Source organism: Phlebotomus papatasi, chromosome 2 (assembly GCF_024763615.1).
Source record: "Phlebotomus papatasi isolate M1 chromosome 2, Ppap_2.1, whole genome shotgun sequence".
Taxonomy (NCBI): Eukaryota; Metazoa; Arthropoda; class Insecta; order Diptera; family Psychodidae; genus Phlebotomus; species Phlebotomus papatasi.
In genome coordinates this window covers 4,428,423-4,453,422 of record NC_077223.1, presented here as the reverse complement: position 1 = coordinate 4,453,422, position 25,000 = coordinate 4,428,423, and the positions used below count along the sequence as shown (strand labels likewise).

The window sequence follows — 25,000 nt, the reverse complement described above, 5'->3', positions numbered from 1 at the left end:
TGTATTATTTTTTAGTACAACCAATTTTTAGCAAAGGATATGTGATGTGGCATTTTAATGATAAAGGACAAAATGCTCAATTCTAATTTTTTTTGTTGACAATATTGCGTGATTTTTAGGAAATTCGAACATGTACTAAACATCTCAAACATGTTCTAAAACATTTTTTTTTTTTTTTAAAAAGAATGAGGATCGCAGATAATGAGAGATAGAATACAGTAAATTCTTCCAGCCTAATTTATTTCATTCCTATTAAAAGTATTCAATGTAATAGCTCCATAATGTTATATTTTGGTCCTCTAAAAAGTGAACTAATAATTTTGCTCCCAGTAAGCCAATTTAAATGCAGCTTACCTTTGGGCCATTATTGAGCGGTTGGGCTGTTATTTCTCCAGCAGGTACATCCTGTACAGCTCCTCGTGATCGCTGTTCTGGAAGCTGGGAACAAAATTCACACGGACAATTTCCTCAAATCCCTCGGATGTCTGGGGCTCTTTGAACTTGGATCTGCAAATAGATTGCGATTAAGCTGAATTTGCCGCGAGGGGGGCCCGATAAGGTAGCATTACTTGTAAGAATTGAGAATGATATCGTTTATCTTGACATGGGCGGGATCTGTGAGTTCCCTGAAGGTAATATTGTGCCTAGATTGGGCAAGAGTTGTGCTCATGACGAAGCATCGACAGCGGCATTTGACTTTCTTAGCCAGATCTGTGTATCTCTTGCGACTCTCAATGTCGGGATTTGTGTTGTCCACCACGACACTCCTGCCTCTGTCCAGGGCGGACTGAGCAGCTGTCACGCACTTTTGCCACGTTCCCAGTTTGTCTCGATTGACTATGTCGTATTTGCTGCCCTGGAAGCTTCTCTGGACAAAGGAGGACTTGCCAGAACCGGGACTTCCGACCATGACAATGATTTCTTTGTGATCTGCCATGAGATTTGTTCCCGCTGGCTCTAGGAGAGTCTTGGGCGGGACAATGTTCTTGGGATCGAACTCTGGACGTGCCCATGGGAGAGCTCTAGTTCCCTGAAAGTGTTCCTCAGGCGTGAAAAATGTCAAACCGAGATTGATGGCCATAAAGCGATCACTGCAAGAATGATCCTTCTTCCGGCCCTTTGCCTCAGTCCTCCCAGCTGCATCTCCAACGAAAAAACTCTCCTTCATGTCAATTTTCACCCCATCATTGAATTCCTCCTCCAGCTTCCTCCACATCCCTATCATTGGCTTCCGGTAGATTCCCTTTCCCGTTGAGATAAACACCTGAATGGGAATGTTTATTTTCCCCACCACCTTCTTCACTTTATTCACAAAATCCTCAATTTTTAGCTTTTTTTTGGAGATTGCTGCCTGATTTGTGAAGAAAACCACCTTGAAACCCTCCCCATGGTACTTTTTCAGCTTTCCCGGAACTTCCGGATACGCCAGCATCCAGTCATCGATATTCTTGGGGAAGACATTGCCGGATTTGGTTTTAATAATTGTCCCATCGATGTCGTAAGAGGCAATTTTGGGACTGGACATTACCCCAGAAGCTGTCCAGACGTACAACTGATTGCCATCCAGGCCTGTCCATGATTCTTTCTTGGCCACTTTGGCTGGAGATTGCTCAGGTGACTCGTCAATCTTCCTCTTGACGGACGGTAATTCAGGACTAAAGAGGATTTTGTAGGGAAACTTACCAGCAACGACTTCCAGGACATCCCCATGAATGGCCCTGTAGGGCTTCTTTTTCTCCATTATCTTGCCATTTAGGGCACTGGGATTGATCCCTTGGGCTTCCAACTCTACTGTTCTGCTGGAAAAGTCTGCCTTTACCATTACTGTAAGGGAAAATTTTCAATGGAGAATTTTCCAGGAGAAAATCCAACTTCCAAAACCTAACCTTGCTTTCTTGAACAAAATTCATCTTGGATTTCTGTGTCCGGAGACCTTCCAATGAAGCTGATTTCTTCAGAGATTTTCACATCACGCAACTGCCTATCAACACTCTGCAGGAGACACTCTCTGGCTGGAGGATTTTCCATGATTTTCCTTGAAAAATACCGCGAGAATTGCTGAAGCCGGCTAGCAAATGACATTGACAATGGTGGACTTGGCGGGCTACCAGGATCCAAAAAATTATAATTTTCCTCGCTTTTTCCTAGTAATTTGTGTAATTTGCCATGAAATTATTAAAGATATACCATGTAGCACATAAAAAAAAGTAATTTGTAAAAAATAAATGCAAAAAAATGTGGAACGCTTCACGATTTTGCGTGTCATCCTTGCGCAGGGGCCATGCTAATCTTCTCTGTATCGTTCCAATTTTAGTATATGTTCTGCCGAAGCAAGAACAAATGCATAGAAATCGAATTGATATATGAACTCAGAGGCTCTGAAACCATCTCCCCTGAAGTATACACGGTAACTGTAAAGAAAAACCCATCAAATGTTAAGGTGAAACCCTTTAAATGTTTGAATTTTCAAACCATCAGCTGCGCCTCTATGTTCTCAACTTGAAATTAATTTATCCGTTGCAAACAGCTTGTCATTTGTTATTCTTTTGTCGTGAATTTTTTGTGAATTTCGCAATTGGCCAGGAAGAACTCCCAGGAAATCCCGGAAATTGATAAATAAACTCCCAAAACCTCATAGTGCAGAAGAATCTCAGTGAAAACAAATATAAATCATGGCAGAAGCCGTCTCAGAACCTGTTCTTCTGCATCATTTCAAATTTGGCCCACGGGATATCACATCCGTGAGCTTCAATCCCAAGGAAGAGAAGCTGGTCACAACGTCAAGTGACGGAAGTCTTGTCCTCTGTCACTACACCAAGCAGGATCGGGTAGTAAAGTACACTGGGCACTCTAAGGCCATTCACGATGTTTCCTGGTCACCAACGGGAAGTGTCTTTGTCACAGCCTCGACAGATCAGCATGTTCGGCTTTGGTCCCCAAAACTCTGTGGCAAGTCCAGAGCTCTCCATGCCCACACATCGGCCGTGAGAACTGTGAACTTTGACACGACGGGGAAGTACTTTGTGACTGGATCAGATGACAAATCCCTGAAGTTGTGGGTCACAAAGGACTTCACGTTCATCAAGAGCTTCTTGGGCCACACAAATTGGCTGCGATGTGTCCGGGTGGCTTCCTATGACAATCTCATGGGCAGTTGCGCTGATGACAGAATGGTCAAGATCTGGGATTTGGAAACAGGGCAGTGTCTGCATACGTTCCAGCAGAGCAAAGGTTAGTGACACCCGTGATACCCATATCCTTATATTCCTTATTCCGTGAATTTGGAAAAAAACCTCAAGAAATCAGAAAAAAAAACGGATTTTTTGCAGTCTTTTCTCTGTGAAGAAAAATTCTTGCAGCCTTTATTACTAGAATTTACTGAAGTCTAAATTCTAATCATTACATACATTTTTATTTCAAATAAAAATACCAGAAAAATTCTAGCAGTTTTATAATGGACTAAAAATACTGAATAAAACGGAACGCTGTACTTTTGATGGAAAACTTAAAAAAAAACCTAAATTTTACGTCTTGAAATTCTAAAAAAAACTGGAATTTCTGACTTTTTCAAATGATTCTTGCAAAACTGCAATAAAATGGAAAATTCATGTTCTTATCATTCATTAAAAAAGATTATAGAGAGTTGAAAATATGAATTTCCGCCTATTTCAGACATAAAAATGACAAAACTAATTTTTCTAGCAGTTTTTAAGGGACTAAAAGAGAATCTAAATGAAATGTAACGCTGTACTTTTGATGGAAAAGTAGACAAAACTAGATTTTAATGCTTGAAATTCCCAAACAAAACTGGAATTTCTAACTCTTTCTAAAAATTCTAGCTGAAGTACAATAATATGGAAAATTCTTGCAATCATTCATCTAGAGGATTGTAAATGCAATGGATGCAATTGAAAATATGAATTTCCACACCGTTTACCTAAAAAGTGACAAAATTAATTTTCCTAGCAGTTTTTTAAGAGAATAAAAACAGAAACATTATAAATGGTTGAAATTATCAATTTTCTCAACGTTCGGACCTCAAAAATTACCAAATTGATTTTTCTAGCAGTTTTTTAAGAGACTAAAAACAGAAACTAAACGAAATGGAGCGCTTTACAATATTAATGGTTAGAATTATCAATTTACGCAACGTTCGGACCTAAAAAAAGACCAAATTAACTTCTCTAGCAGTTTTCCACTTGACTGAAAAAAGAAACCATATTAAATGGAATGCTTTAGTTATAATGAAAAAGAAAAAGAAACAAAATGCCAGATGTTGTAGCATGAATGCCTTGAATATACAAATAAAACAGTACTTTGTATTTTCTCGCAGGTGAAACTGCAGTAAAATGAAATATTCTTAATGTAATCTTTCATAGGAAGGATTAATGTGGTTAAAAAGAGAAATTTCCACACTTTTTTCGGCCTAAAAATTAACAAATTTTTCTAAAACGGAATTTAGATTCCGTCTAAACTGCAATAAAATTTTTTAAAAAAAAAAATTATGCTATTTTCCATGGAGAGTTTAACAAATGCTAGAAATCTTGTATTATTAGATATATATCCAATTTTTTAGTTCTACAATATAATTTCTAGCAGTTTTTCTGTGAAACAAATACGGTGTCTTATCAAAATATTGATTTTAATTTATACAAAAATTCATAGTGCAGAAATTGTAGATATTTATAGTTTTATTGCACTCCTAAGAAACTGCAAAAAAATTGAAAATTGTAGCAATTCATGGTGAGTAGAAAAATGTTTAAAAATAAACTCTATCTATCTCTCTAAAGATACTCTATTTACTGATTGACTTGAGGTAAAAATCGATATGCCTAAAAGTGATGTTTCTAGCCAGGGGCATGACGTTTCCTATGTTTCCCATATGTTTCTAGCGTGCCGAAAAAACTTTTGAGTTTATTAGCTGTTTTTTGTCATTGTAGAATGAATTAGTAAATAATACAAATACAAAATAAAAGCAAATTTAATATAGATTAGGCAACCGAAAACCCCAAATTGGCAACCTTCGTAGTTTTGGAGATATCTCGTGAAATGTGTACGAAAACAGGAAAAAGTTTACTGTAAAACCGGTCGCATTTTTCAGAGCTAATGTCATCCCCCTGTTTCTAGCAATTTGCTTTTAAGGTCCTTAAGTAAATAACATAATGAAAATTTTTTTTAAGATGAAAAATTACTAGGTTTTGATCCAAATTTAGGAAAGAATTAGAAGGCAGGATTGTAAATCAATCTTACTAAACTGCAATAATTTGGGAAATTACTGTTATTTTTCATCAAAAGAACCAAGAAATGCCTTAAAGTCGAGACTTTCCTATTTAATAACATTAAAAATGCTGAAGAAGAAACTTTTCTTGCAGTTTTTTTTTTTATACAAGACTTAAGCAAAACGGTGAAAATTTTTATTACACTAAAACTAAGAAACCATTTCTGACAAAAAATTGTGTTATATTTGCAAGTTTTAGACAATAAGACGTAATGAAACTTTGGTGTGTCATACCTAATATTTTTTTCTTGCACTTTGATAGGAAAAGAAAGAGACGACTGTATATTTTGACATATTGCACCTTCTCTTTTTTTATTTGATTAAAAAAATAAGCTAATCATTATAAATTGCTTTAATTAAACTGCACATTTTTAACTGCTAGAATGGTACAAGAAAGAGCCATTTGCTATTACAGCATTTTCTAGCTACAGTAGACTCTCTCAAATTCGGGCATATAGGACCGAAATGTCAGCCGAATTAGACAGAAATTCGGGCGACATGTGCATAGATATATTGAGTTTACACACTGATATATATCGTAAATTGCATGAAAATCCCTCAATAATGCAAAATCACATCAAAACTAAGACAAACCATGCTAAATTTGAGCATATTTGATTCATTTGATAATCATAATCAAACTTGAAAAATGACAACAAACTTTTTTCAAATGTAACCGCTGCCCGAATTAAAAAGTAGCCCGATCTTAAAAGAGCCGAATTTGCGAGAGTCTACTGTAAATGGTTTCTTTTTCAATCGGGCTTTCTGTATTAGAAACATGGTGCTTTTTCTGCAACATAAATTAACTCAAACTGCTAGAAAATGCACTTTTATTGCAGATTTCCTAAAAAATAGTTTTTGACTTAGAAAAAATAAAATTAATTATTAACAATTGAAAATAAATTGCATTTTATTGCAGTTTCATGACAATAAAATGCTAGAATTTACTGTTATAAGGTTAAAATGTGAGGAAAGATTGCTTAATAAATTATGCTCTATAAAATAATCGTAAAATATTAGAAAGACTTCAACAGGAAATAGAAAACGAACCTCCTCGACCAATACATTTTTGTGCTCTGTAGGACTTCCCAGGAATCTTGCCTGGCATCCGGATACGCCAATGTTTGCTGTTGCTCTGTCCAACAACACTGTTAAGCTCTTTGATATTCGCACGAAGGAACTGATTCAGTATTACAAGAATCATTCTGAAGCTGTGAATTCAGTGGCTTTCCATCCCAATGGGAAGTTCATGTTGTCAGGCAGTGACGATGGAACAATGAAGGTTAGCGACCTCCTGGAAGGACGCTACATTCTCTCCCTCAATCCACAGACGGGACCCGTGAAAACCGTGACATTTTCCCCCAATGGACATCTCTTTGCTTCCGGAGGAAATAATTCAGATGTAGGATTTTTTACATTTTAATTTACAATGATTGTGAATTAAAACTTTTTTCTTTTGCTCCCTTAGCTACTTCTGTGGAAGTCTAATTTATCCGATGATGTGGCATTAGCTGATGATGATTCTTTTCCTTCACATGCCAAGGAAGAGGTGGAAGATAACGAAGATTAGAATATAATTGTCTTTTATCCTATTTATTATTAATTCAATAAAATTTGTTCTGATTGACAAATATTTTTTTTCTTTTACTTAAGCACGCATTCAAGGGAATAAAAAGAGAGAAAGAGTCAAAATAAGTCTTAGCGTTTTTATTGACGTAAAATATTTTCATTTGACGTTTGTTTGATTTCAAACGGTTCTTGTTCACCTGGTAGAGAAATTTGTCAAAAGTCGGATAGTGCTGAAAGTCGGTCACATCTTCTTTCAGATGGGCTACTGAGTTTTTCCAGTCTATATGGAGATATTCCCTGTAATTCTTCCTAAATTCTTTGCTTGAAATATTATATCCACATTACTCTTCGATGTTATATATAAACTATTTCCAAGAATAACATCTCGACTGACTCATATCCTTAAGTGAAAAATTATTCCCTATGAATTTCTACATGAAATTCTTAAGAAATTTCTTTTTTCTTTATAATATTTTTTTATTAAATTTATCTCGACTGAAGTATATGTAAAGTGGGAATAAATTTTCCTGAGACAGGCTAGTGAATTTTTCATATCTTCTCCGTAGGAAACTTCCTAAAAATTTCCCCAAGAAATTTTGAGGAAACTTTGAAAAATCCTGAAAAACGAAGGGAATATTTCCCGTGCAAATCCTAAGAGATCTTTAAAAAATTCCATAGTTTACCAAGGACATTTCAATACTGATTCCACTTAAATTCCTATGGTAGTAAATGTTTAGGGCAGAGGCGTGCAAGAAACCGTTGAAACCGAATTAACGTCAAAATAAATTTGTTATATAGTAGCGTTTTGACCATTGTCGTACATGTTTCATTTGACGTTAATTCGGTTTCAACGGTTTCTTGCGCACCTCTGGTTTAGGGAATGGTATACGGGTAATACTAAGAGAAAATTATCGAAGTCAACATAGAATGTTCTGTAGGAAAGTCCAGGGAATTCTTTAGAAATTTACCTGAGGAAATTTCCACAAGGAATCAGAGGAATCATCGAAATTTCTCTAGTAAGGTATCAAATATTCCGAAGCTGAAAATATTCTTAGGAAATACCTGCAATCGCCATAGGAAATTTCTACCTCTAAGCGAGGTAATTTTTCCAGCGATTTAATCTGTATTCCCATGAATGGAATCTTCAGGGATTTCTAAGACAAAATTCCTTACACAAATAACGAAATTTCTGTCGAAAATCCTTAGGAATGTTAGAGAAAACAATCAATAGAAAATTCTCAAGGAATCTTTTAGGAATTCCGTCGGAATTCTAATTGCGAAAATTCTAATGGAATTTTCCGTGATGTCATTGGGAAATTTCCTCATCCCAGAACATATTAATCATGGAAAACAATTGAGATTACAAGAAGACTGTCCAGAATGAGTAAAATGGTCGATTTCTGCGAATTAAGCGAAATTGATAAAGAAGCAGACTTCAACAGTGATGATGAGTTCCCTAATTCGTCCTTTAATGCCCTAGATCGTGAAATAAAACCAGAAGATGAGCAATGTATTTCAAAAGACCTTCAAATTATACAAGAAGGTGATGTTTTCTGGTTTACTTAGCTGACCTGTGACACCTCGGTAAAAGTCAGTTTTATTGCCATAACTTGATCTTCATTCGCGTCTAATTCTAAAAATTCTAAACGTTTTTTTCTTAAAATTTATCAGTTTTTAGATAATCATAAAACAATAATCCATAAAAAACGTTTAAAAAAAGACAAAATGACAGATGTCCGCTTCGTAATCCGGATGGATTTTTTGAATTTGTTCAACGTCTCGAAAATATAATACAAGATTTTTTTTGTATAATTAGAATAAAACTTTTAAAGAAGATTAAAAAGACATAATTAGAGAATTCTACGGTATTATACTTCATTTATTAAACAAAAACATCACAGGATAGTTCATTTTCATTGCTGAACACGCATGCATACATAACCTCAAAAGTATTTTAAATGTAACCGTCGAGAACTTGTCCGGATTACGCCGATCCGGATTATAAAGCGGGCACTGTACTAGAAGAAATTTCTTTATAAAAATCCAGAAAATTTCCCCTATCCTGGGGGGGGGGGGGAATTCTGTAACTCTGTGAAGTGATCACCTGTCAAAATTGGTGAACACTTCACTAAAGTGATCGCAAAAGAAATTCTGTAATTTGCGATTGCTTCACGTGAAAAGATCACTTTGAGGTTATGTGTTTCACTTGTCAAATTTTCGGTGGAGATGATGTTATCACTTGGTGAAGCCCTTGCAATTTTTTTCCATGTTTAGCTTGAAAAACAACACCACATCATTTCTAATACTCAATTCTAGTGTTTTCCACAGTAATTTAGTTCAAATACTAATAAAAAACTTAAATTTAATGAAAATTTAAACGCACTTTCCCTCTCCACTTCACGCAAAGCTACAGAATAACTTTTCTAGCAGTCGTGAAAGGAAGCTCGTGAACTTTTCACTAGTGAATCGTTCACCGAGTTACGGATTTCCCTCCCTGGTAGGCAGAAACGTCAAATTTAAAAAAAAAAAAGGCAATTTTTGACGAAAATTGCTTCTAGTGTGTAGACACCAAATAAAAATGACCGACTCCAGGCGGTCTTTACCTTTTCTCACGGCGCCCAAACGAAAAGATATAATGAAGAATGGATGGTTTTTTTTTGTGTTTATTGGACCATTAATTACCTTAGACAAAATTATTTACCTAGTTTTTTTGCATATTAAAGAAAATACTGTTAGAGGGTTAATCTTTTCTTAATTCGGGATCGGGAAGCTAATATCCATATATTCGTGATCAGGCAGTAGCGAAACAAATTTTGGCAATTTGTTAGTTAGATAGTAGGTGAGATTGATAAGAATTTCACAGAAAAGAATTTTTAACAAGCAACAGAGTTAGACCTTTATTATTGTATACAGAAATTAATTAAATTGCTCTACAGTAGACTCTCTCTCAATCGGGAATATGGGGCAAAATGTCATCCGGTTTAGCGACAGAATTGAGCGTCAAAGCTTTTGTAAATTCCACAAAAAGCGCTCAATTCGCTCAATTATAAAGAAACACGATAAAATAGGAAGAACTACAGCGAATTTGATCGAATTAGCTTCATAATTAAACGTGAAAATTGTCAACAAAATTTGTCGCCCGATTGAGAAAGAGCCGATTGAGCGAGAGTCTACTGTATTTTTTGACTGGTCTAAAACGTCTAAAAAAATTAAAGGACAGACTCCGTGGACAAAGCGAGAGACTGTCGACAAAATCGGCACATTTCTTAGCAATTATCCGCCGACATTTTTGCTATTGGGTAGGTTGTTTGCGTGAAAAATGAAGTGTGTGCGTGATTTTCAGTAAAATATTTCCAATTGATTTTTGCGTTAATCGGTGGGCACTTTTTCTTGCCAAATGTGTTCAAAGGAATTCCAGGACACCGTGTAGTACACAACAATCCACAATGTCCTCCAAAATAAACGGTGAGTTGAGCAAAATTGGGGCTTAAGCGTGGGCTTGGAAGTGACAAGTCAATTTTCTCTGGGGAATTTCTGGGTTTGTGCAGGGAATCCCCCATTGACCATGAACAGCATCGGGGAGAAGAACAAGAAGTGGCAGTTGGAGCTGCTGATGGAGAGACTACGGTCAAAGTCCTCCAATAAATCATTTCCTGAACTCGCAAAAGCCGTCCGGATGGCATTGTTGGTGAGTTGAGGCTGGTTTTTTGGGGTTTTTTGGGGGAGGGAGGATTGTGTTGATTGGGTGGATTTTGCAGGAGAAGAGATATGCTTTGGATGCCGTTGAGAAGGCAAATCTGCAAAAGTGCCTGGACAGTATGCAGCACTGTATCAAAGTGACAACAAGGCAGGGACTCGTGGAGCGCCTTGAGAGTCTTACGCGTCAGCTGGGGCTGAAATTTATGGAAGATACATCGGGATTGTTTATTAGTTCGGATATGTTTTATCTGGAGATTGTCCTGGATGCTGGGGGGGCGGTGCAGGACGTTAAAGTTCACCATGAGTGCAAAATTGAACAGCAATCGTGCAGTGAATTGGTCAATTGTCTGGTTAATGGGGATTTTGCTGACTTTACCACTCAGCTGGAAGGTCTAGCATCAATTTATCAGCTCAATGCTGAACCCAAGATCAAGAGCAAGGCCTTTGTGGCATTGCAGGCTCTCGAGACTGATCTGTACAATCTGTACAAATTGCAGAATTTCTACAAGGATCCCCAGGCTCTTCTGCTGCAATCCCAAGTGGGAATTGTGCAGAAGAGACGTGGAGGGCATCCGATGAAATTGACTTACTTCGTGTCTCCTTATGAGCTCCTGGACACGGAGTCCAAGACAATCCTTCCACTGACTGTGGAGGTTATCCATGGAAGGAATGTTGGGACGAGTGTTACGGTGAATCTGGAGGCTTCAGCAGCCAATAAACTCCAGATTCAGTCAATACTCACGGTGTCCCCGGACGGACAGCCCGTTTATGCTCCCCTGGCCACGCACAATTCCACCATGTTGCCGGCCAGTTTTGTCCTGACGCTCAACCGAAAGATGCCCGTGACTCTCTCCCTGGTCCAGCAAATGACCTCAGTCACAGAGATCTCCTTCGGTCCGGATCCCACCGCCTCCGAGCCCCTTCTGGGCCTAATAGCTGCCCAATCGGCCGATGGGGAATTGTCCGGGAGTTCAAAGGGAATGTTTGTTACGCTTCCGGATCAGAATCACTGTTACTTCCTCACCGAAGGGGAATCCTTCAGAGGCATCGTGATAGGCAGTGTGCCCTTCACTGAACCTGCCCATGTGCCCAAACTCCTCAAAATCCTCCGGCAGCAAGTTCTCTTCAACACTCTCATCTCCAGCTGCATCCGTGCAAACAGTCGCCAGGATTTTGACTCAACGACCGTTTTCGAGGTTAGCGCTCTGTCCTGTCAGCACCTCACAGTGTCCCTTGAGCATCCCTTTGACGAAGCCATGGCCACGGTTGAGTTCGATCTCACTGACGTCATGGATATTCAATGCAAAGTTTTTGCACCCGGACGATCCTACGAGAACTTAGGCACAATCCTCAGTCGAGTGGTGCAGAAGAGTCTCTCAATTCCCGTCACCATGAGAGCCTTGATCAAAGCCTGGGAACAGGAAAATTCCCTCCAGGCCACGAGGACTTTCGACGCAGGAAATTTTAACTTAGCCCTCGGTCCAGGAGATCCCGGTGGACGAAATTCTACCACCACAGATTTCACCAAGACCACAGACATCAAGCCATCCAGTAGTGCTGCCCGATCTCTGTTTTCTGACCCAGAGCCAGGTCCGGGGGAAGCAGAGGAAGCAGCAGGAGACGAAGAAGGCATTCAGGATGAAGCCAGTGAGGGATTTGGAGAGGCAGATCTGGATGCATTTGGGGAAGAAGTGGCAGCAGAGGCCCTGGGCGAGGGGGCAGGAGGAGCCTTTCAGGTGGTGACTGCCAGTGATGGGAGTGGGAAGAGTGTGAAGAAGCGACGTGTGGAGGAGGATTTTTGGAAGAGCCCAAAGAGTAATGTGCTGGGAAATGTGAGTGACAGTGGCAGCAACAGTGACTCCAACTCTTTGGGCGCTGAATCAGCCGACGGAGGAGTCACAGCGTCCAGCTGGCATCAGCCATCAGATGTCGAAGCGACATCATTCAACATCAGTCCAGCCCTGGTAAGTCTCATCATGCATATGCTGCATGCTGCATGACAATTTTTTCCGACGTTTGCATGACATGACCCTATAACCAAAACAGAAGCGGAAATATCCTTGGAGGTCTAACAGATAAATCCGAAAATGTCCCCTAGGGGGTTCAAAAATACCAAAAATAGGGTAAATTATGCTAATTTAAAACCTATTCCAAATGGAAACATAATTTTTTCATGATAAATACAGTATTAAATTTTTATTTATATATTTTCTATAGGGGAAATGCTTCTAATTTTGTCCAGTTTCTTATTTTGGACACTTTGAGGATAACATTGGACACTAAAAATAAATTGATTAAAATGATGGATTTTTATTCCAATATTTGATGAATAATGAATTCTATCTAAATATTTGTTCTTTTTGGAATATTTTAACACTAAATACGTTAAAATTTGAATATGATTTGAGTTGAAATTGCTTTGTTGAAAATTCAGTGTGAGCAATTGCTTACGAGAAATATGACAGAACTTCGTGGCTTACTTCAGTCTTATTTAGTTTTGGTGAAGTACTAACAAAGTTTGTTCGCTGTTTTTGAGTGATATTATTGAATATTCATTGAATATTGTGATGATTCACGTTACTGATGATTTGTACATTTGACCTGAAGTGAGATTTGCCTTGTGAATTATATTTTTCGTGTGAAAAATGGGAATTTTTTTAAGACATTCACCAGTGAGGTGATGATTCTTATTTTGGACAGGTGTTTTTCTCACGAAATTTCGTGAAGTTTTAGCTTTTGTGATGACTAGGTTGGACAAATGCCTGGAGAAATAAAGGAGCATCATCTCTACGAAAGAGATGCAGTGAGAAATGCCTTGAAAGGCTCCCGGAAAGGGCAGGGAATGAGCGAATCCGCACGTACTTGGAGTACCGAAGTCAACTCACTTTAATGAATGATATGGAAAGTTTCTGGGCTTCTTGTGACATTCCACGTTTCCCTTACATGACCAGGAAGAGGACTTGGTAAGATTGGTTCATAAAATGAAGAACAATGGGCATCCTGTTGAGGCGGATTATCTGTCCAAATTTACAGACAAGTTGTAAAAATTAATAACCAAGTTGTCCAAAATAAGAGTCAAATTCACCTCTACATATCAATTCATTTTTAAACGTATTAAAACTAATTTTAGTAAAAATAAGATGATAAATAGCTTGCCAAGTTTCTAAACAATCCTTCTGAAAAGAGAGTAACAAGAAAAGTCAATTAGTATTGAAAATATGGCACTTCAAACTTAGGATATCGATGCTTATATGCAGACTGTCCAAAATTAGAAGCACTTCCCCTACCTCAGTTTTTTTTAGTTAATTTTGCTCCAAATGAAACGAAAATCCATTCATATTCACAAATTTTAATTTATAAATTTCTCAGAAAAGTTAAAAGTGTACCTTTTCACCATCGAATTTTTCATGAACCATATTTTATAATGAAATACAATACACAAACCAGTGATAAGCCTAGATCAGCTCATAGAGGTGCGATTCCTTCATTACAAATTTGGATTGTGGCAAACTCGAACGATATTTATACATAAATAATGCAAATTTAGTTAAATAATTCTTGAAGGAATGAAAAAAAAATGGATGAAAAATGCATGAAAGTATCTGAAAATCTTTAAAGCCGATATTCTCGGAAACTATGAGAGATAGAGGCCTCAAACTTGGCGTTACATTAGAGTCTCTTTTAGGCTTAAGATGTGCAAAATTTCACTTCAAAACAAGGAAAATTGGAAGAGAAATGCATAAAAATGTCTAAAAAAAAAACTTCAAAGTCGATTTTCTCGGAAACTATGAGAAATAGAGGCCTCTAACTTGACATCACATTAGAGTTTCATTTAGGCTTAAGAAATACAAAATCCGCGAACAATTTCGCGGCATGCAAAAAATTTCGCGAGCCGCGAAAAATTTCAGAACCCGCGAAAATCCGCGAGAACTTTCGTGAGCTGCGAAAATTCTCAAAAAAATTTGCGATCCGCGAAAACTCACGAAATATTTCGCGACCCGTGAAAATCCGCGAAAAATTTTACGACCCGCGAAAAACTTCGAGCGAAAATGGCGCATCACCATGTGTCACGCCGCTACTCCCGCTTTTTTCCCCACCTGACGCTACGAGAAAAATTTCTTAAAATTGCAATCTTCAACTTGAAATATCTCAAGAAATCATGGAGCAATCTCCAATTTTTTTATTTTTTGTTAAATTGGTCTACTCAAGTAGCGCTAGAACATGAACATAAACACAGCGAACAGACTTATTTTGTCAATGAAACAGATCAGAAAAAAATGGTGTTTGGACGAAATGTAGATATAAATGTCCTCTACAATTATGCCCCGAAATTTTCATCAAAATCGATTGAGCAAGACTCGAGATAATTGAGTTTATGTAATATGAAAATTGTTTTTTCGACTGTGGGGCCCTTATCGTTGGCCCTACAAAGTTCAAATGTTCTAGAAAGTTGTAGTTATTTGCGAGACCTTTAATTTTCGCCCTCACACGTCTAAATCGGTCATATAAAACCGGAGATATGGTGGTTTGAATTTCGTGAAGTTTGAATCCACTTATCTTCGGTTCTATTGTAACCAGAGCGAACCCATGCCACTTTTTGAAAACTTCATAGCCTAGACCTAGACCCTAGACTACAACGACTACAACACTCTAAAATTTGATCAAAATGCGCAATGGTGTTCTTGAGAAAAATGAGTTTCAATTTTGAGGCTATCATAGCGCCACCTGTGGTGAATTTTTGAACTTCCATCTGAAAGTGCTCATCGAGGCGAAACCAAAAACCTAAAATTTAGGTCAAAATGTTAATTAGAACCGGAGATAGAGGCCGCTCAATTTTCGAACTTTGACCCCTTATAGCTCGGGTCAGGGGTTATCAATCGACTTAAGCGGCTACTTTAAGGCCGTTGCATGGAAATTTCCATGCAAACTTTTAATTCCTTCCAAATTTTTAAAGGACTGACTGCCAATTATACGATAATAATCCAAAGGAAAAGCCGTGGAAATATTCGTCAGAGAAAAGTTTATGGAAACTCGCGGACATTTCTTATTAGACGGTCCTATACAGAGTTCCGCAAACGTCCATGGAACGCTAGGAAGAAATTTAGCGTCAAATTCCATCTCGGAAGCTTACGCGGATTTTTAGCGGTAAAATCAGCGGGCTGTTGGAAATCCAGTGGAATCGCTGCGGCCGTTGGTCTATAGGGATGGTTTTGCAGGGTCAGGTCCAGGTCGGGATAAGTGGAAAAACGTCTCGAGATAATGTTTTTCATTAGGGGTCAGTGAAGACCGATTGTTGATATCTCTTTCTGTTTAAGCTCTATTTCGATGACAAATTCGAATAAAGCAGATTGTGTTACTGCTCTCTCTTAAAGATCTTAGCATGAGAGACAGTAGAGCAGTGGTTAGCCAAAGAGTTCTGACTGAAGTGTCCCGGGTTCGATTCTGACTATGTGTGTCTTTTTTAGCTGAGATTTTTTTTTTTTAAATCAAGAATTCCCTTTTCTGTCTTACTCTCTGTAGGACATCGATGGTGCATCAGATGCAGAGATTGAGTCAGATTTGGGCGATGGGAGTAAGAAAGTGAAGAAACGTAGTCGAGATGAGGCAAATGATAAGAATGTGATGCCACCATTTGTGAGCATAACGCCCATTTCAACAGCCTCATCGACCAATTTCAGTTCGGTTTTGGCTGGAATTGGACTCGATCGAAGGCCGGGAATTGAGATAATTCCACTGGGTGCTACGCAAAATCTCTCGTCTAGCATTACGATAACGCCAATTAATACGTCGTCGTCTAGTTCGCCGAAAGAGAAGAAGTCTTCGTCGTCGTCCAAGAAGTCATCTTCGGATGATCGAAAGGGGGAGAAGAAGAAGAAGAGAAAGAGGGAAGATAGTCCAATGGGTCCACCAGATGCTCTCAATAAGCCGGTTAGTGTGAGTATCAAGGGATCGGATGGGGCTCCGCTGTCACCGTCGGGTTTGATGAGGAAATTTTCGTCGTCGTCGTCGCCGAAGCAATCGAGTCCCGGAGGACATCATCAGAGTCCGAAGCATGGTGGTCTGCAGAGTCCGAAGCAGTACTCATCGGCTTCGCCTAAGCACAGTAGTGGTACGGGATCGGGAAAACCGAGTATGTCAGCCCTGAAGTCAGCCACAAATTCGCCAAGTGGGAAGAGTAGTGAGAAGAAGTCGTCCAGTTCGTCTTCCGGGGGAGGATCATCGGGATCGAGGGAGAAGGAGAAGAGTGAGAAGAAGTCATCGAGCAGTCGAAGTGATAGTCCGAAAATGAAGGCGTCTTCCGTGAAGTTGAAACAGATTGATCTGAGTTCGGCTTTTCAGTTGACGGGAGTTGATGTTGATCTGCAGGATCTCAATAAATCCTCCCCGCCGAGTCAGTCGAAAAATCGCAAAGGGAGCCTAAGTGCGGTGATTGATAAGTTGAAACTGGCTCAGAATCAGACGGATGAGCCAAAGGCTGGAAGTGGGAATGGAAAGGAGAAATCTCCACCGAAATCTGACGGAATTCCGCCGACGTCGTCGTCGTACATGGTCAAGCCAAGTCTCGATGGCATGAAGATCACCATCAACAAGACACGGAACAAGGAATCATCGCCCAAGACGACGGAGAGCACGGGAAAGTTGAATCTGGGAAGTGGATCAGGCGGCGGGAGTGGATCTAATTCACCCAAAACCCACACAGGTGAATTTTCAATCTGTTCCCCCGTAGATAGTACACGGAGAGTTTGATGCATGAAGCTCTATTTCCCTTTCACTGGATTTTTTTCTTTTTGTTTTTATTTTATTTTTTTTTTATTTAGAATAAATGCATGATTCGTCTAAAATGAAATATTCTTCCAAAAATCCCTTTTTGACTAACACTAACAATCACCTGAAAAGCTTTGAAAATCACAGAAAAAAAACGTTCTAAGTCAGTGATTAACTGATAAAAAAAATGGGTTGTGGAAATGAGAAAAAAAAGATCTCACAGAGAATTTGTGCAGTGATTTGGCAAAAGTGTAAATAAACAAAATTTTGATGAAAACGACATTTTGGTAAGCAAAATTTTCTTTTCTAATTATTTCTATTTCGGTGATTGGATTTTTGTACATAATCCAGGTAATGGGATATTGCTTTTTTCTGTAAATATAAAATTTTAAATGCTTTTTCAAATTTAGATTTGGAAAATTTCGTCAAATTTTCTAGCCCTGTAGAATTATTTTTATCCCTGTTGTGGACAGAACGCCATCTGACGGAAATTTGATGACGCAATATTTTCTGGCATTGTAATTGAGGCCCTTCCGGCATTTTGTCTTTTCGTTTTGTGACTTTAATGGCGAGACACGCGTGACGACGACGACTATTGAATTTTGGTTATTTTTCGAGTAAATTGTGAAAATGGTGTAAAATTATGTTATCTACTGAATCTAAGAGGGTATTTCTTGTCTTTGCGATAGGTTGATTAAATAGAGACATACGGATTCAATAGATATTAGGTGATATCCAGAACAAGATTGAAGACTTATTAGGTAGACAAAGCGACAGTGAAAGTCTAACACGGAGAGTACCAAAAATTCCAAAAGAAAAATCAAATAAAATAGTTTAAAATTACAAAACAGTGAGAATCCCCGGGAAAAAGTTAGAGTGAATGTGGCGATGCATAAAGTTAGTCAGACATTAGACGTTTTTCAAATATTTAAAAGTTTCTAAATTGACCCACTGAAGAAGACCCATACCAAGGGTTGAAAGCTTTGGAGAAAAAACAGATTCTTTTATTTTGAAAAGAGGAATACCTTTCTGACGAACACCGGAAGAATTGAGAGCATAAAGTTCCCCGTCAGACTCCAAAAGAAAGAAGGTAAAGACAAAGATGATCTATTTAGTAATTAGGACGACTTTTAATCAATTGTCTTATTAGCTCTATTGATCTTCTCGGGAATTAGCCGTGTCTCGTCGGCTGTAAAGACGACGACAAATAAAAATCATTTACAAAAAAATACAGTCCGCTCGATTTGACGATAACCCCAACAATATATCCCTCTCGTTCGCACTCTTCTTCTTTTAAGCGTCAATTTAGAGTTAAGTGAGAAAGAGTAGGATAGATAATTGCAATGTCGGATTAGTAGTTGCCGGATGATTGAAGGCTGTGTTGTGTCCATCCGAAATTCTTTGTGAAAACACTGGAATCTCTCCATCAAATACAAAAATCCCCAAACCCAACTAAACCCAAAAATAACTGAAACACCCGACCACTCAGGAAGACACAAAGCGTGTCGAAAGCTCTGGAGAAGAGTTGAGTATGCAATACGTTTCAGAACGAAAGGAATAGAAATTTGATTTCATGCAACTTCACTGCAAGGTTTAGTAAAAGTAATTCACAACCTGCACTGAAATTGGATTGAACTAAATTGAAATTTGTTGTGATGTTAAAAGGAAGAAGAGGAAGAGCGTAAAAGAGTGCAGAATAGACATATGCAAAACTTTAAAGAGATCTGAATTTTGATTTCAAGAAGTTTTCCTGATCTGAAAGATGTGTCGGAAATTTGTGTACCTTTCAATTAAATCTAATCTTGACGAAATAGGATGAGAACTAAGCCCTCTAGATTGGTTTAACATTGACGTTGAGTGATTCAAAATGGCGAATTTTCGGATTGGTACCCTATCCCCTGGTAAGTGGCTTTCGAAGTGTTGAAGCCTCTTTCTCACATTCACACACACACAGAAAAAATATTTCGTAAATTGTTCGTAAATGTTTGCAAATTCCTATTGGATTTACAAAATAAAGCGTGTCCAGTCCATGACAAGATTGTTCCCAAGAATAATGCTTTAAAAATTAAGTCTACATAATATTAAAAAAAAAAAAAGAAAAATATTTTTTGAAAGTTTAATTGTACATTTATTAGATATATTAGTTTTTTTATTCAAGTATTTGATTGGCGAAATTTCGAATCTTCTTTTTGAGTCCTCCCATCAAGGTCTGTACAAGATCATCACCGCGGTTCTTTTGTTTCATTCCAATTTTTCTTGATGTCCTCGATGTTATCGACGCGTTTAGCCTTCTTCTTCAGATCGTATTTGATAATAGCCCAATATGCTTCAACTGGACGGAGATTTGGAGTGTTTGGCGGATTCATCTCCTTGGATACATAACGATGTACCCAAGGATACCCAAGGATGTACTCGTGCGATGTTGGGCTGCTTGGGCCTTAAAAGTCTTCAGTCCATTCTTCTGTTTGATTTTGTACACAAGACTGGGAGAACATTTAAGTTTTTTAGCCATATTCCTCACAGATGGCAAAGGATTGTTCTTGTAGCGCATGATCACCTTTTTCTTCAAATCTCGATCTCCAATACCCCGATTTGTTCCACATCCAGGTTTCTGGGCAGTGGTTTGTACTGTCGAGGAATCGAAGAATCACCCTCCGGACGGTCTGGCGTGAGGTATTTGTGAGTTTTCCAAGGTCCGCGTAATTGATTCCAGGATTTTTTAGGATACGTATACACGATCAGTTCCCTTCTCTTTCGTATCTCAGTGAAAAATGAACAGAATTTGATGCAGGGGCCCATCAAGCCTAATAAAAAGTGAAGCTATTTTTCACTTTTCCTTGTAAAAATGTTGCAGATATTGTACGGCGACTTAAACAAATTTTCTCGTAGTTCTTGTATTATTTCGGCGAATATTATGAAATATGTATTTTTAGATAGCTTTTAATGCACGATTTCGAAATATGTCTCAATTCTCTTTAGAAAAAGACTTGCCAATAGTCTTCAGTGCCCCTATGCAAAAATGTATAGAAAAATGAAATGTTGATAGACCCCTGATTTGATGAGAGTTTCACCAAAAGAAAGGTAAAAACACGTCTTACAATGTTTACATATACAACGAAAATGTGGAGCTAGTGACATTTGGAACGATCTTGTCGTAGACACGCTTCAAAAAAATGCATATCATGTTAGCACTAGCTTCTCCCCAACGGTTAAACCCCCCGGTGGTATTTGAATTTGACATAATACATGTCTCTGGGAGCGGCGCCGATTTCTCCTAAAAGTGTTCCTAAAAGTGTTCCTAGAGGATTAGTATTATGAGAGTTAGTTCATGGTGGATCGTCGTAGGGTATAGATCGTTAGGAGGAACGCTGAGGGTTCTGGAGAAATCTCTGGCGGCAGATTCCCTGACGGTTCTAACAATCATTAAATGTCTGTCCACTGGGCTAGGTCTACATTTTATGAATTTTGTGTCATTGTCCAAAATACCTTAGTTAGAATAATAGTTATCAGGTATGAACTGGTTCATAACCGATTTGTATCAGTTCAGGCTTATCAAGAATTCCAGACCTTTCCAACGAACCCAAATATCAATCATTCGGTTGAGAAATACGCTTTCTAGAGCATTTTTGACGCTTAACCTTGAAAAACCGTTATTAGAAAATAATTTAACGATATTTTCGTATAAGGACGAAATGTATACCTGAGTATTTCTCTAAAACGTATCCAAAAATTATAGAAATCGCACGACGCGTTTACGATCAGTACCAAAAATATGGTTTTGCGGGGGAAGGGTAATGTAATGGTGGGGGGGGGGATTAGGGAATGTTAATAGTCCCAGGGTCGATTTATGGGGGGTCCTCCCAAAAGTATTCCTAGAAATCGTGCTGAAAAAATTAACGGATTATAATATTCTGCTCTTTCTGTAGAGTTCGAGCAGTAATATTTTGGGGTTATATTCAACATAACCTCACTTTATATAATAATCTCCTTTAGATTTCTTAGACGAATAGGGGAAGTTAATCTGTCGTCGGTTGCGTCTACCTCTGTCGTATCTGCATTTCTTTTGTGTCAGCATTTCACGCAAGAGGAGACATCTGTATTGTAGCTTGCCCTGAATGCAGATACAAAACAAATGCCGATACGACAGAGGTAGACGCAACCGACGCTGTGTCAAAATGCCAAACACTCCTTTGTCCTATGCACCTTTTTTAACTGTCTTACAAAATGATAGTTGCACAGTGTTTAAGTGACCTTTCACCTAAAAAAAATTGTGTTGGATTTCTTTTATTTTCTTTGTTTAACTTTTTAAAATATTTTTTTGAAAAGCTTCGTATAGCTTCGGCAAAATTCGCACGCTTGCAAGTGTCAAAATTTAAAGATTGAACTTTGACGTAACGGACAAGTTTGTTATTTTTCTGCTTTGTGCGGTGTGGAATTTTCTTGAGAGTCTCGCCATAGCGAGGGGCTTCCATGTTTGTTGACCGCAGACATTTTTTGCAGGTCTCAAGCCTGGGGTCAACAGTGGTCCGGCTTCGAAGAAGTCCCAGCAAAATTCATCCAATTTGTCTGGTACGTCAAAATCTTCGTCATCTTCTGACAGCAACCGTTCCTCCTTCCAAAAGTCCAACTCATCAGGCAGCCTGTCGGGGTCATCGTCAAAGGTGAGTGGAAATGGTAGTGGAGGGTTCACCAAGACAAGTTCCGGAAGTGATTTGTCAAAGGTGTCTAGCACTGTGAATCACGGATCGTCCGAGAAGCAGAGAACGGAGAAGTCAAAGGCACCGCAAAAGAATACATTTGAGAGTGTATTTTTGCAGGCCAATCGAGAGGCGGATGCCATGAAGAAATTAGGTTTTGGGGGTTCCACTATGGAGGGTTTTATGAAGGCTCTGGATAAGAAATTTCAGATACCCAAACTTTCGGCTAGGTCTGCCTCAACGGATGAGGTTAAGAAGGAATCTAGGCCGGTTTCGTCCTCTTCTGCCCCAACAACTCCCATTCCCTTGATGATGGCCTCTCCCACGGGTAGTAATAGTGGTTCTGCGAGTTTTCAGGGTGTTACTGGGGGGGTCACTAAGATGCTGGCTGAGTATCTGACAAAGGAGGTACCCAGCAAGTATCCATTTTCCGGAAGTGCTTCTGCTGGGAGTGGCAGTGGCACTTCCCCGAAATATGGTGGAGTTTTTAGTTCGGAGATTTCTCTGGGGAAGAGTCTGAGTCAGGATTCACTGCAATTTGCAGCTGGGGGGCAGAATCGGGAGAGTGGTGGGGTTAGGTCCAATCCGTCAACTCCAACTTCCCTCGTTGCGTCCCCATTTCCCTCTCCTGTGGCCATTTCGCGATCGTCAGCTGATTCTCCTGCTCCCCGGGCAGCTGAATCTGATTCTAGCAAATCAAGTCTAACGAAGGACTCTACAAATTCTCCCCTGGCCGCTATGAGGCCTCCCTCAGCTCCTCCTACACCCATTCAGGCAACTTCTGGGGATTCCGGAGCTCTGGACTTCTCCACCAGAGCACCACCACCGCCCACAAAATCCTCTTCGACTGTTTCCACCTTTCCACCGTCCCCAAGCGTTTCCCTGCACATTGTCAAGTCACCCGTTCCGTCGCCCCTTGTTATCCCATCGCCCCATTCCGGATCGCCCTGTATCACGGACGATGAGCTTATGGATGAAGCTCTGGTGGGCATCAGTGGCAAATGACACTCTGCCCCGCTCAGAGTCTGGCTTAAGCTCTTCGTCTGAGGGAGTTTCATGAAGGAAAAATAGGGGAAAAAGATCATTCAATGAACTTAGTATGCTTCATTCACAAGGAATCAAATATTTTATCGCTTTGCCTTCTCTGATTGGCTGTCACTTTGACAGCTGTCAAAATTCCAGCCAATCAGCGAACGCAATCTGACTTAAAATATTTGATAAGAATGTGAATGTCGCTTCTAAACATCAAAGTAATTTATTAAATAATTTTCAGATAGGAAAAGTACAAAAGAAGAAAAATAAATCACAAAGGTAATAGGAAAACGAAAAGCACATAAACGGTAGCCTGATAATGGAAGTGGTAAAAAGAATTACTGATGATGCAATGGGATATTAATATTTTTCTGGAGATGTAAAATTTTGTGAAAATTGAAAATGGAAGGAGTAACAGAAAATAATTCACTTATTATGATAAAATATATTCGGAGTATTTTAGCGTGTACAATTAAAAAAAAAACTAAGAAATATAAAAAATATGAGTAGAATGTTGACAAACTCTTTGAGAGTTGAACACAATTTTGAAAATGTTGATTTGTGTAGGTTTTTGAACAAAATGATCAAATGTTTTATTGATAAATTCGCTAAATTTTGAGATTAAATTATTTTAGAATAGTTCTTTTTAAATAATTTAAAAATTGAGTTGTACGAATTCAATTAAATTGTACTCTGCGAAAAAATCGATTTTAATTATTAGGTTTGTCGTCTCAAAAAAAAAATTCTAATTTTTAGTAAGATTATTTTTCACTAAATGCTCTTTTATCGATAACAATGTAAAAGTATTCAAATATAAAATTTATCAATAATATTTTCAATTTGTTTTATTTAAAATTAAAATATAAAACTTACCTTTAGTAAGGGATGATTCCATTCTGGAACCACAAACAATCTAAGATAATGTGTCCCCTGTACAATGGAAATACAAAATCAAAAAGAACTAATGTGTAATAGGAGTAATGTACGTGTACGGAAGCCACAAGTCTAAGGGTATTGGGAAAAATCTTTCATTCCTCCCTTCTATTCCCTCCGTTCCTTCCTTCCTTCAGGTCCCACGTTCGGGGCAAGGACTATGTCCCACACTCCCCTGTGTTCTCCGGTGAGAACACTCCCACGGAGGTTGAGATGGGAATTTGGGAGAGGTGGATGTGGCAGAGGTTACTCCGGAAAGCTCAGCATTGGGCTTGGTGTTCTTGGGGGCTCCCGGTGGCTTCAGTGGCTTCAATGCTTGGTGGTGATGATGGTGTTGCTGCTGGGGATTGGGCTGGTGGAGATGGGCGAGGTGATTGATGTTGCCTCCTCGGCGGTCAGTCGTGAAAGAGAGCCCGATTGGCGCTCTTTTACTCATCAGCTGCTGCTGATTTTTCTACCTCCTCTCCTCGTCGCTAGCGCCCTCGTCGCCTCAGCAGGGCAACACACTCCACAGTTTTAAATTTAAATATGTTGCGCTCGCAACAAGGGTTAGCTCCGTTAGCTCCTTTTTCCACTCACGAGGCAAATTATTCCAAAGAGCGATCCCCTGTCCTGAACAAGGGAGTCACGGAGAATGCGACTACTCGAACTGGACACACGGAGACACGAAGTCCTAGTGGATGATCCAGCCACAAAGTCAACAGCCAGGTAAGGAAAAAGTGGAAGACCAAGTACTGAATCCATCCAAGGAGAAATATGATCAAACTTACCGCATGATCGGACCAAGTAAGATTTTCATTGAAAATGACTTCCAAATTCGTGATCTTGGAACTGAAAAGAATCAACCTTATTAGAACAGGTTACAGTGAACAAGGGTTAGGCATCCACCTTGTTGCAGATTCAAATTCAAATTGATAGAATTGTAAGGTGGCAGCCATTTTGTAGTTTTTAATATTGCCATGTAGGTGAAAACGTAGAGATGCCAGTTTTTGGTGGGAATTCGATCATGACGGACGAAAAATTTAAA

The 25,000-nt window shown here is 38.8% G+C and overlaps 4 protein-coding genes and 1 non-coding gene across 5 annotated transcripts in view; 2 read left to right on the top strand and 3 right to left on the bottom strand.

The window, feature by feature from the left end:
* The window catches only part of LOC129802215 (diacylglycerol lipase-beta-like), a 59,802-nt gene extending 59,388 nt beyond the window's left edge, over nt 1-414 (bottom strand). The window contains exon 1 of the mRNA XM_055847863.1: nt 355-414. The gene's annotated coding sequence lies outside the window, so the exon portion shown is untranslated. The remainder of the gene's footprint in view (nt 1-354) is intronic.
* LOC129802216 (uncharacterized protein F21D5.5) lies at nt 224-2,120 on the bottom strand. Its single transcript, XM_055847868.1, has 3 exons — nt 1,887-2,120; nt 570-1,824; nt 224-507 (listed from the first exon to the last, which is right to left on the bottom strand). Exons 1-3 carry the CDS (start codon nt 2,080-2,082, stop codon nt 384-386), a joined length of 1,575 nt encoding a protein of 524 aa, XP_055703843.1. The 5' UTR covers nt 2,083-2,120; the 3' UTR covers nt 224-383.
* Nucleotides 2,121-2,231: 111 nt separating this feature from the next.
* LOC129805075 (U6 spliceosomal RNA) lies at nt 2,232-2,338 on the bottom strand. The gene has a single exon (XR_008752047.1). It is a non-coding gene; the product is annotated as a U6 spliceosomal RNA (small nuclear RNA).
* A 160-nt stretch (nt 2,339-2,498) lies between these two features.
* Nucleotides 2,499-6,909, top strand: LOC129802214 (POC1 centriolar protein homolog B). The gene is made up of 3 exons (XM_055847861.1): nt 2,499-3,231; nt 6,361-6,680; nt 6,747-6,909. The coding sequence occupies exons 1-3, from the start codon at nt 2,673-2,675 to the stop codon at nt 6,846-6,848; spliced, it is 981 nt and encodes a 326-aa protein (XP_055703836.1). The 5' UTR covers nt 2,499-2,672; the 3' UTR covers nt 6,849-6,909.
* A 3,219-nt stretch (nt 6,910-10,128) lies between these two features.
* On the top strand, nt 10,129-23,874 carry LOC129802213 (mediator of RNA polymerase II transcription subunit 1). Its single transcript, XM_055847860.1, has 5 exons — nt 10,129-10,312; nt 10,396-10,535; nt 10,606-12,510; nt 16,067-17,246; nt 21,812-23,874. Exons 1-5 carry the CDS (start codon nt 10,294-10,296, stop codon nt 23,011-23,013), a joined length of 4,446 nt encoding a protein of 1,481 aa, XP_055703835.1. The 5' UTR covers nt 10,129-10,293; the 3' UTR covers nt 23,014-23,874.
* The last annotated feature ends 1,126 nt before the right edge of the window (nt 23,875-25,000 follow it).